At 45.4% G+C, this 10,000-nt stretch overlaps 1 protein-coding gene across 1 annotated transcript in view; it reads right to left on the reverse strand.

Moving 5' to 3' along the window:
* LOC143703211 (receptor-type tyrosine-protein phosphatase S-like) overlaps positions 1-10,000 on the reverse strand; it is a 100,357-nt gene that overhangs the window by 32,487 nt on the left and 57,870 nt on the right. Inside the window, exons 17-21 of the mRNA XM_077197265.1 lie at positions 9,749-9,843; positions 8,574-8,827; positions 4,702-4,789; positions 2,300-2,515; positions 2,069-2,226 (exon numbers count right to left, since the gene is read on the reverse strand). Of these exons, the coding sequence (XP_077053380.1) occupies positions 2,069-2,226; positions 2,300-2,515; positions 4,702-4,789; positions 8,574-8,827; positions 9,749-9,843 (811 nt within the window). The remainder of the gene's footprint in view (positions 1-2,068; positions 2,227-2,299; positions 2,516-4,701; positions 4,790-8,573; positions 8,828-9,748; positions 9,844-10,000) is intronic.

Raw genomic sequence — 10,000 nt, forward strand, 5'->3', positions numbered from 1 at the left:
TAGCTATGCAGATTACGACTAGGCGATTTCCTAGGCAGAGATTGACTTGGGACTATATGGGGGGGGAAGCACAGGCGAAGCACTGCTACTTGGGCGCAGAGATATCACACAACACCTGAAATAAAGCTTGCCACAAAGAACCGGCAAAAGTAATGATTATGCATGAAAAATTTTATTGTTTATTAATAAACTATTGTTTTCTGTGTCAGTGTCGGCTGCAAAGATAAAGTTGACGCAGTAGTGAACGCGCCTATAGAGAGAAATGCACACTTCATACGAATTAGCCTACATTAGCAGAGAGCAGCCCATTTCTTTTAGTGTTTTAATTGTTTTGTTTAAAAGTAGACATTTCAAGCTTTCTATAGATATACTTCTCAGGTCTGTGAGGCAAGTATGTTATACGCTGAGTTTCGGTTGATTTATGAAACGCGCTCCAGTTCACACGCCGGTGCCTCCCTGTCCTGATTATATTGCCTACTATATTTGCTTCTTATTTATTAATCCAGGCAATTTTTTGATGAAACATTGATTAAAATGAAGATACAATTTATACATGTGCCTGTGCTTCACCCCAATATAGAGTCACAAGTCAATCTTTGCCTAGGAAATCGCCTAGTCTTAATCTGCATCGCTATTTGTACTCGTTGTGAATACGCAGGCCACAAGAAGTAAATAAAAAAATTTTTTCATACATTTTTTTTTATCACTTTTACTCACAACATGCTATCCGGCAACAAAGGATTCCATTCATCATGCTAAGCTAAGCTAGCGCCGGCGCTGCCAGACTAAGACAATGCATGCACTGAGACAAAAATCTAAATGTAGGGGAGACGGTGAATAACCCCTATTTCAAAAAAAGGTGGCGTGTTCCTTTAACTAACATTAACAAAGATTAATAAATATACAAAATTTCACATATACACATAATATACATGACATCTAACAAATATTATAACATAACTGAATTTTTCCTCTTGCCTGCTTTCATCCAGATCATTGTGCAGTTCGTCTGATTGAGTCTTCAGCTCAGACTCTATTATCTTCCTGTCCAGAAAAAGCTGCTTCCTACATATTTAATCACACATTATTCTCTCTGTCGTCATAGATACAGCGCTTCAGGATCCATTCCTGTACATCTCACATCATCTCTTCTTCTCCTAGCTAGCATATCATATTTATGCATATTTCTTTATGATTACAGTTATTTTACATGTTGCATGAAAGCTGACCCATTAACCCTTTTCAGTGACAGTTTAAATGTACATCTACTGTATGAACACTGTAATAAATTATTTTCTTCCTCAGTGATTCTGTCTTGTTTTCCAGCACAAATAAATATACATGCTTAAATCAAGATTCATTTACTGGAGAAGAAGAATGACTGAAGATATTAAGTAAAAAAATGTATCAAAATAAAGTGAGTTTATGATTAAGACAAGAACAAATATCTGCCAACAGAGTTAGAAAAATAATCTTGTTTCCCTTTGAATTAAGTTTATTTTTCTGTGTCTGTGTATTTCTGCATGTGTTCACAAGTTTATAATTTTGAAAAAAATAAGAAAACATTGCTTTGTTTTTTATTTAGTCCAGCTCTGATGAAGCTACATATACTTGAACACTTTACAATATGGTCTTATTTGTTAACATTATTACTTGTTAACAATAATCAATTTATGTATATGGCATTTATACACATTTCTTAATGTTAGTGAATAAAAATGTTAGTTCACAGTACCTTAACTAATGTAAACAGATGCAACTTTTGATTTAGGTGATATTCACATTAAGATTTATAAACGCTGTAGATGTAGTCAACAAATGATAACAAAAGGAACCTTATTGTAAAGTGTTACCAATTTAAATATTAATAGATAATAATTAATAGAGCGAGGATAGATTTAGATTTATAATAGATTTTAGATAGCATTTATAATAATAACAGGTTGTGTCTACATTATCAAGGTCTTGCAGGGGGGTGTAAACTAATGAGCACTGCAGTGCGTGTGATCGACACAGGTGATACACACATGCATGATCCCTCTGGTGTGGTTCACAGGTTCACACTCACTTCTTGTAGAGCAGGATGGCGATGACAATGCAGACGATGAAGACGACGGCCAGGACGGGTCCCAGAACCCAGATCAGCCCGTCGCTCGCGTCCAGCGGCTGTGGGTCCGAGTCCGGCGCGATCACGGGGTCGGTGTAAGGGCTGGCCACAAACATCTTCTGAACACACAAACACAGGAGCGTTACGCCTGCACACACACACACACACACACCTACAGACGGCACATCTTACCCCAGTGGTGGAGTTCAGCTCCGCCAGGATGAAGAACACATACTCCTGGCCGGACTCTAAGGCCCGGTTCTCGAAGCCGCCGTAGTCCTGCTGGTTCCCCAGCGTGAAGAAGCCGGGCAGACTCGCGGGCGTGAAGCGGGCCGTGATGTAAGCTCTGCGCAGGTCCACCTGACGCTGCCGCGGGTCTCGCTGCTTCTGGCTGATGTCCTTCAGCAACTGCAACACACACACACACCAGACCGCTCAGGGGGGAGACTGTAGTTCGTTGTTTATATGTCTATGTGGTGTTTTTAATATGCTTTAAGACAAATCATGTGTAAATTCATAAGTCGACAGCATTGCTGAGTATTTTCTCCTTAAAACTGCAGTGAACCAAAGAAAGTCTCAAAAACACGCTTTGAAATCGCTGGTGTTTCTGACGTCACAAACTACCTTGTAACCAATCAGATCAACGTGTGATCGTCAACGAGTGGATCTCTGAGTGAGTGAGTGGAGGCGGGGCTAATTTGCATATTCATAGAACCGCGCATACTAAATGAGGCAAGGGTGTCGAGTTACATTCAATATAGTTTAAGGCATAAACTAATTTTTTCAAGTATAAAACTTTTAAATATGTCATTTAGGTGATCAAATATGAGTTTTAAGGGATAAAATGATGGACGACAGGGGAATTTAACATGATCACTGTTGTTTGCTGTATTCAGTTTAGATATGTTAAAGGAGTGAAGCATTTTTTCTTCAGTTTTATGTTTCAATGTTGCGAAACAACAATTGTTTGTTTAATATTTGCGTGTGAGCTCCACCCTGCTCATATATCACGTAATTATCTGTGCTACAGGAGGAGTGCTGTTACGTGAGACGAAATGAAATGTTGCAAGAAAGATGCAGATTTCTGAGCTATTGAAAGAGTGATGACAGCTCTTCAAGTGGTGTCAATAAATGTGAAGCAAATGTTGTCATTTCCCTTCATTAACATGTTAAAATCACAAACGTTCTCTTGTGAGGGCAGACAGACGCAGGGATTCATTGGGAAACATGTCAGCAGTTTCAGTGAGTTTGCAGCTCTGTAAATGTGATCTTGTGTTGTGTAGAACGGTCTCAGGTTCAGGTGTGTTAACGTGTTGTCCTGTCACATGTGCATTACATCAGTTCACTGATCTGTGGAGATCTTACGCTCACACACACACACACACACACACACACACACACACACACACACACACACACACACACACACACACACACACACACACACACACACACACACACACACACACACACACACACACACACACACACACGACCTCCGACAGGAGAAGTAGCAATGATAACAGAAAATCACAACACACATCAGACTCATAACCTGTAGATCTGCGTTAGTGGTTTCAGATCTCACGTATAATAATAACAATAATCAAAGCTATCCACCTATTTTTATCCCCATTTTAGGCTATTGCATAAAAACGCTGTATTGAAACGCTGTGCAGCGAAAAGACATGCATAAAAAATATAGGTGCTCATATGCAGTGTTGGGGAAAAGCATAACAAGTAACTTGAGTTACGTAATCAGATTACTTTTTCAAATAAGTAACGCAAGTTACTTTGTTTTCCCATTTATTGACTGACAGGTCTCCTGTTCTCATGTTGAGAAAAATTAATGTGTGTGTTTGTGAACATGATGGTTATTGCAGTTCTAGACTAAATGTGAGCGTGCATTTACTCATCTCACTCGCACAAAAAAGATTCAGTATTCCTCAAAATAAAAAAAATCTGTCAAATGCAAAATCAGAATATGCAAACCTCCAATAATTAAATGTTAAATAAAACAAATATTTGTATGCATTTAATCTCACTTCATTGACCAATGTTCTTTATATAGACTTTAGTTTTTATTGATGAAGTGTTGAAAGTTGCAAGGTTTGTTTGAGCGGCGCCCTCTACTGCATACGCGTGAATCTGCACTACATTCAGTCTGACGCTTATTATTTAAATTTTGGTGTGAAAGGGCTTTAACATTTGCCCAAAAATTTCACTTTTTTCTTATAAAATGCCCAGACCAGGCGAGAAAAGGTAACACAAAAGTAATGTACCGGATTACTTTTCTTAAAAAGTAACTAAGTAACGCAATTATTTACTTTTTAAGGGAGTAACCAAATATTGTAATGCATTACTTTTTAAAGTAACTTTCCACAAAACTGCTCATATGAGGTTGTTAATTATCATCCGATAAGAAGACATACGCATAAACACACACATACAGAATAAATCCCCTTTGCCTCAGCACAGGCTGTGATTGTATAACTGGACTAACCAGCGGACCAATCGCGTCGCAGCATCTCAAATGCTGGTTTGGTTAAGATTGAAAATGGAGCTAACGCTAGTGCGATTGTGAGCGGCTGTACCTCCTCCAGGTCCATCTCGTCCGGGCTCTTCAGATGACGGATCACTCCTCGGGCTCTCTTCAGAGGAACCACCACCACATAGATGTTCCTGCAGGTACACACGCAACATGAGGGTTAGTTAGTCCTCAAGCACTCATTAAGCACACGAGCGGCACGCTAATGAACCCTAACGAACGTGATGCAGACGCTGCATTTCGGCTGTGTGTGTGTGTTTGAATTACAGCATGAATTGACAACGAATCAACATGAATTTAAAGTCCCCCTGAGGTGAAAATCCAGCTTTAATGTTGTTTATATGTCTATGTGGTGTTTTTAATATGCTTTAAGACAAATCATGTGTAAATTCATAAGTCGACAGCATTGCTGAGTATTTTCTCCTTAAAACTGCAGTGAACCAAAGACAGTCTCAAAAACACGGTTTGAAATCGCTGGTGTTTCTGACGTCACAAACTACCTTGTAACCAATCAGATCAACGTGTGATCGTCAACGAGTGGATCTCTGAGTGAGTGAGTGGAGGCGGAGCTCATTTGCATATTCATAGAACCGCGCATACTCAATGAGGCAAGGTTGTCGAGTTACATTCAAGATATTATAAGACATGAAGGTTTTTTTTTATAAAAAAAAACGTTTAAATATGTCATTTTGGTGATAGGGATAAAATTATTGACTACAGGGGGACTGTATTGTTTCTTTAACGATTCCTTCAATGATAGTCTATAGTATTATTATATATAGTATTATAATAGTATTATTTAGCACTTTGGCGTACTTTACAATAAGGTCCCATTAGTTAACGGAAGTTAATGCAATAACTAACATTATCAATGAGCAATACAATTGTTACAGTATTTATGTTACAACTGCAGTGAAGCGTTTGAGAACAGATGAGTTTGTGAACATTTGCAAGCTGTTTTTGTGTGTTGTATATTTATCATCTCTGTCTTTCTCGTGCTGGCGTTTGCTGTAACACACATCTGAACAGTGAGAAGCGGAAGCGTGCGCTGCGGTGAGATCTGTGCTGTAAAGTGTGTGTGCTGCAGTTATTGCATCGGGAGCTGAAATTATTTTCTTCCTGAGCTCAGCATCCAGAAGCAGCCAGAAACACAAATTGACTGCGGTTTTGAACTATTCACAGTGCAGCGCCGGATGATTCCTGCACGTATGTGTGCGCATGTCATGCATGATTCATGTCCTCTCATGCATGTGATTAAGCACCTCACATATATGCTCAAACACGCATATCTGTAGACTAAACACGTAATACGCATGTGCACGCCGTGACCGTTTTCACAGATTTATGTTTCTGAAGTTTACACAGAGATGATAATGTTTTCAACATTTTTCAACACTTGCACTTGGAACCTGTTTAAAGGTTTGTGTTCTCGAGCCCCAAACACTGTTGTGGGAATTAACGTCCAGAACACATTAAAATAACTAATGATCTCTGCTATGGAAGTGAATTAATCGAAAACTAACTTTTTTTCCATATATAAGCTCCTTCAGTATTATTAGCAGCTGTAGTGTTTCTCAGGAGCGGATTACCCTCCTCCCTCCCCAGCTCCTCCTGTCAGGATCTGGCGTTCGGATTCCCCCTGAATCAGTCTAAATTCTCAATTATGTTGTACATTAAAATCTTGAATTGATGATATCTGCTGGTGTGCTGGGTGTGCTGGTGTGCTGGGTGTGCTGGTGTACTGGTGTGCTGCGTGTGCTGGGTGTGCTGCGTGTGCTGGTGTGCTGCGTGTGCTGGTGTGCTGGGTGTGCTGGTGTACTGGTGTGCTGGTGTGCTGCGTGTGCTGCGTGTGCTGGGTGTGCTGGTGTGCTGGGTGTGATGGTGTGCTGGTGTGCTGGTGTGCTGGTGTGCTGCGTGTGCTGGTGTGCTGGTGTGCTGGTGTGCTGCGTGTGCTGCGTGTGCTGGGTGTGCTGGTGTGCTGGGTGTGATGGTGTGCTGGTGTGCTGGTGTGCTGGTGTGCTGCGTGTGCTGGTGTGCTGCGTGTGCTGGTGTGCTGCGTGTGCTGCGTGTGCTGGTGTGCTGGGTGTGATGGTGTGCTGGTGTGCTGGGTGTGATGGTGTGCGGGTGTGCTGGGTGTGGTGCGTGTGCTAGGTGTGCTGGGTGTGCTGGTGTGCTGGGTGTGCTGGTGTGCTGCGTGTGCTGGGTGTGCTGGTGTGCTGGGTGTGATGGTGTGCGGGTGTGCTGGGTGTGGTGCGTGTGCTAGGTGTGCTGGGTGTGCTGGTGTGCTGGGTGTGCTGGTGTGCTGGTGTGCTGGGTGTGCTGGTGTGCTGGGTGTGATGGTGTGCGGGTGTGCTGGTGTGCTGCGTGTGCTGTGTGTGCTGGTGTGCTGGTGTGCTGCGTGTGCTGGGTGTGCTGGTGTGCTGGGTGTGATGGTGTGCGGGTGTGCTGGTGTGCTGGGTGTGGTGCGTGTGCTGGGTGTGCTGGGTGTGATGGTGTGCTGGTGTGCTGGTGTGCTGGGTGTGCTGGGTGTGATGGTGTGCTGGTGTGCTGGTGTGCTGCGTGTGCTGGGTGTCCTGGGTGTGCTGGTGAGCTGGTGTGCTGCGTGTGCTGGGTGTGCTGGTGTGCTGGGTGTGCTGGGTGTGCTGGGTGTGATGGTGTGCTGGGTGTGCTGGTGTGCTGGGTGTGATGGTGTGCTGGGTGTGCTGGGTGTGCTGGTGTGCTGGTGTGCTGGGTGTGCTGGGTGTGATGGTGTGCTGGGTGTGCTGGGTGTGCTGGTGTGCTGGGTGTGCTGGGTGTGCTAGGTGTGCTGGTGTGCTGCGTGTGCTGGGTGTGCTGGTGTGCTGCGTGTGCTGGGTGTGCTGGTGTGCTGGTGTGCTGCGTGTGCTGGGTGTGCTGGTGTGCTGGGTGTGCTGGGTGTGCTAGGTGTGCTGCGTGTGCTGGGTGTGCTGGGTGTGCTGGGTGTGCTGGTGTGCTTGGTGTGCTGGGTGTGCTGGGTGTGCTAGGTGTGCTGGGTGTGCTGGTGTGCTGGGTGTGCTGGTGTGCTGGGTGTGCTGGGTGTGCTGGGTGTGCTGGTGTGCTGGGTGTGCTAGGTGTGCTGGTGTGCTGCGTGAGCTAGGTGTGCTGCGTGTGCTGGGTGTGCTGGTGTGCTGCGTGTGCTGGGTGTGCTGGTGTGCTGCGTGAGCTAGGTGTGCTGCGTATGCTGGGTGTGCTGGTGTGCTGCGTGTGCTGGGTGTGCTGGGTGTGCTAAGTGTGCTAGGTGTGCTGGTGTGCTGCGTGAGCTAGGTGTGCTGCGTATGCTGGGTGTGCTGTGTGTGCTGTGTGTGCTGGGTGTGCTGTGTGTGCTGGGTGTGCTGTGTGTGCTGTGTGTGCTGGGTGTGCTGGGTGTGCTGTGTGTGCTGGGTGTGCTGTGTGTGCTGGGTGTGCTGTGTGTGCTGGGTGTGCTGGGTGTGCTGTGTGTGCTGGGTGTGCTGGGTGTGCTGGTGTGCTGTGTGTGCTGGGTGTGCTGTGTGTGCTGGGTGTGCTGTGTGTGCTGTGTGTGCTGTGTGTGCTGGGTGTGCTGGGTGTGCTGGTGTGCTGGGTGTGCTGTGTGTGCTGGGTGTGCTGTGTGTGCTGGGTGTGCTGGGTGTGCTGTGTGTGCTGGGTGTGCTGTGTGTGCTGGGTGTGCTGGGTGTGCTGTGTGTGCTGGGTGTGCTGTGTGTGCTGGGTGTGCTGTGTGTGCTGGGTATGCTGGTGTGCTGCGTGTGCTTGGTGTGCTGTGTGTGCTGGTGTGCTGCGTGTGCTGGGTGTGCTGGGTGTGCTGGTGTGCTGGGTGTGCTGGGTGTGCTGGGTGTGCTGGTGTGCTGCGTGTGCTTGGTGTGCTGGTGTGCTGTGTGTGCTGTGTGTGCTGGGTGTGCTGGTGTGCTGGGTGTGCTCCAGCACCTGACGTGGCTCCTGGTGTCGAGCGAGGGCAGTATGATGGTGACGGTGGCCTCGGCTTCTCGCGTGTGGTCCAGCTCGGGCCGGCGGATCAGGATGGGTGGCGAGGTCTTGGCGTGGATGCGGTGTCTCAGTCCTCCCATGTTCCCCTCTGGACTGGTGATCTTGAAGTCGTAACTGGTGTCCGGCTGAAGGTTGGGAATCACTGCTTTCCTCAGACGAGCGTCCACCTCCATCTTCTGCCGGTTATACTCCACCTGAGGACCAGAGCACCGTTTCTAGAGTCAGAAACTCAAGAGTCTCCAAACACTGTTGTGTTTGAATGAACAGCCAGAACACATTAAAAGTTTCTGTTTTCTGTTAGAACGGTGTGTGTTAGCGGCTGCTAAGTTAATAACTAATGATCTTTACAACGGAAGTGAATCAATCAAAACTAACTTTATCTGGACAATAACTTTATTCTAGATCTGCTGTAAAGCCTAAACAATCTCTGTTACTGTAATCTCTTATTATCACTGTAAAGCTGCTGTGAAACTCTAAATTGTTAAAGCGCTGTATAAATGCAGGTGACTCGACTCTCAGTACAAAGGCCTGGTTTACTAACCCTGAAACAGATGCGCTGCAGTCAGGTTTACTGTATCTAAAATCATTAATATTGTTTATGTTATTGATCTTATTGTGAATGATTCATCTCTGCATACGTTTCATTTTTTTTGACCTCCTAATGTTTATAAAATATCATAACTGGATCTTCTCGTAAAACATGCAGGTCTTCTCCAATCATTTAGTGCACTCAAACCCCGCCCCTTTCCCACAATCCACACACACACACACACACACACACACACACACACACACACACACACACACACACACACTCACACTCACAGTCACACTCACAGTCACACACACACACACACACACACACACACACACACACACACACACACACACACACACACACACACACACAAACACACAAACACACACTCACACTCGAAGTCTCACACACACACACACACACTCACACTCACACACACACAATAGTATTTAGACACACCTCCTTGTTTGAGTGCCACGCCCACATATTAACATAACTTAACTAACAACTGATGCATCAAACCAAATCACTACATCCTTTTTTTCCCACCAACAAATTCCCCAATGAAGCGACTCACAGTGAAGCGATAGGGGGCGCTGTTCTCCGGAAACTCCCACGTCAGCAACACACTCGTCTTAGTTGCCAGATTCACAGAGAAGTTCCTCGGCACGTCTGTCCGAAAACACACACAGACACGAAGAACACGTGAGACTGGCGTAATCAAAAAACTTACACACACACACACACACACACTGGGCGGTGAGGGAGCCACGTGCGTCGAGGCCTGTGCAGGGAATAGTGTGTGTGATGTAGAAGGTGAGCGTATGGC

The sequence above is a fragment of the Siphateles boraxobius genome, unplaced genomic scaffold (genome assembly GCF_051911475.1).
Source record: "Siphateles boraxobius isolate OS27281-9 unplaced genomic scaffold, OSU_SipBor_1 383, whole genome shotgun sequence".
NCBI lineage: Eukaryota > Metazoa > Chordata > Actinopteri > Cypriniformes > Leuciscidae > Siphateles > Siphateles boraxobius.